Genomic DNA, 1,735 nt, shown 5'->3' with positions numbered 1-1,735 from the left:
CCGCAGCCCGTCGGCCGAGCTGCCCACGCCCAGCGCCAGCTACCGGGAGCCGGCCGGGAACCTGACCAGCGCGTCGGCGCGTCAGGCAACTCGGGTCGCCCCTCCTCGGATCCCAAGTGCGCTCGGGTGGCGCCCTGGACCACGGCCCAGCCCGGCGGGCCATGACACCCACTCCCCTGCTCCTCCCCTCACTCAGGCTACGTGCTTCTCAGCGTCTGTTTTTATTCTTTCTGGACACAGAGCCAGCAGGAGCCGCGCCTCCCTCCCGGGGCGGAGAGTAGGATGGGGCGGGGTGGCACCGCCCTGGCCCGAGGGACGCGCGGTCGGGGCAGAGGAGAAGCCGACTTCTTACTGCACGCCTTCCATCATCTTCAGGAACTCTGCGGGGAAGGAGAGGGGGAGGAAATCTTGCACAAAACCGCCGAGAGCTCCCCACCCTGCCCACGAGGCCAAGGACGTTCATGTGGGTGCCACGCCCCGGACGTTCCCGCGTAGCGCGCCCTCCGGCCCCCGGCCCGCCGCCACCAAGCTGTCGCGGCCCTCACCGTCGAAGTCAATGCGGCCGTCGTTGTTCTTGTCACCGTCTTTCATCAGGGATTCGATCTCCTCGTCCGTCACGTGCTCCCCGGAGGCCCTGAAAATCTCAGCCAGCTCTTCCGCATCGATGTAGCCGTCTGCGTTCCTTTGAAGCGAAGGGACAGCGTAGGGCTCAGGGCAGGCAGGGGCGAGCTGCCCCGGCCACGTCGACGCCTCCCCTCCCTCACCGCCACCCCACGCCGAGAATGTAAGTGCCCTGCGGGCCAGACTCGCCCAGCCCAGCGCCTTCTCGGCTCCCAGGCCCCCAGTGCACCTGTCGAAGATGCGGAAACACTCGGCCAGCTCCTCCTCGCTCTTCCCCTTCGCATCCTCTTTCATCTGGCGCACCATCATGACCAAGAACTCCTCGAAGTCGATGGTGCCGCTGCCTGTGGGGAGCAGGTGGTGAGTGAGCCTGAGCCCTGGATGCCCACCTCTCCCGCCACCGTCCCAGCCCTGCCTTGGAGAGCCACCAGCTCACCGTCCTCGTCCACCTCCTCGATGATGGCATCCAGCTCCTCTTTGGTGGGTGTCTGGCCCAGCATCCTCATCACCGTGCCCAACTCCTTGACGCTGATGTCCCCGCCACCGTCAGCGTCAAACATGTCGAAGGCGGCCTTGAACTCTGCCGGAGGAAGGAGGCAGAAGACTGAAGTGGGGCTGCCTGGACTGTCAGCCTCACATCTTGTCTCCCACCCTGTTCAAACACCGTTGCCCAGCACACATCCCCCCAGCAGCCTGCCCGCCCACCTGCACTCACCAGCGATCATCTCCTCGCTGAGGTAGGACCGGGCCTCTGCCTGCTGGTCCGTCTGCAGAAGACACAGAGTCAGAGAGAAGAAGGGGCAGACCCCCGAGCTCATTCCTGTCTCAACCCCATTCTCTTCAACCCCCTTCTGTCAGTGCCCTTTGGTCTTCCAGAAGAACAATGCCAAACTAGCAACACCTTCTCCATGTTCTCACAGCACCTGGCCCCAGTTATGAAGGACTAGGGAGAAAACGGATCACACCCAAGGTCTTCAAACTTGCCAGTCAGATGCCAAGTCAGGAATCCCTAACCCACTAACCTTGGGCAAGTCACTTATTGTAACTTTATCTCTTCTCATCAGCTTCTCAGAGATGAGATAGCATTGGGGGTGTGAAAGGGTTTTGTAAAGTG

The 1,735-nt window shown here is 62.7% G+C and overlaps 1 protein-coding gene across 1 annotated transcript; it reads right to left on the bottom strand.

The window, feature by feature from the left end:
* Window positions 1-216: 216 nt before the first annotated feature.
* On the bottom strand, window positions 217-1,439 carry TNNC2 (troponin C2, fast skeletal type). Its single transcript, XM_047852728.1, has 5 exons — window positions 1,337-1,439; window positions 1,058-1,201; window positions 851-965; window positions 546-682; window positions 217-380 (listed from the first exon to the last, which is right to left on the bottom strand). Exons 1-5 carry the CDS (start codon window positions 1,437-1,439, stop codon window positions 349-351), a joined length of 531 nt encoding a protein of 176 aa, XP_047708684.1. The 3' UTR covers window positions 217-348.
* Between the last annotated feature and the right edge of the window lie 296 nt (window positions 1,440-1,735).

The sequence above is a fragment of the Prionailurus viverrinus genome, chromosome A3 (assembly GCF_022837055.1).
Source record: "Prionailurus viverrinus isolate Anna chromosome A3, UM_Priviv_1.0, whole genome shotgun sequence".
In the NCBI taxonomy this organism is placed as follows: Eukaryota; Metazoa; Chordata; class Mammalia; order Carnivora; family Felidae; genus Prionailurus; species Prionailurus viverrinus.
Note: the sequence above shows the minus strand (reverse complement) of the source record. Positions and strands in the feature narration are given on the sequence as shown.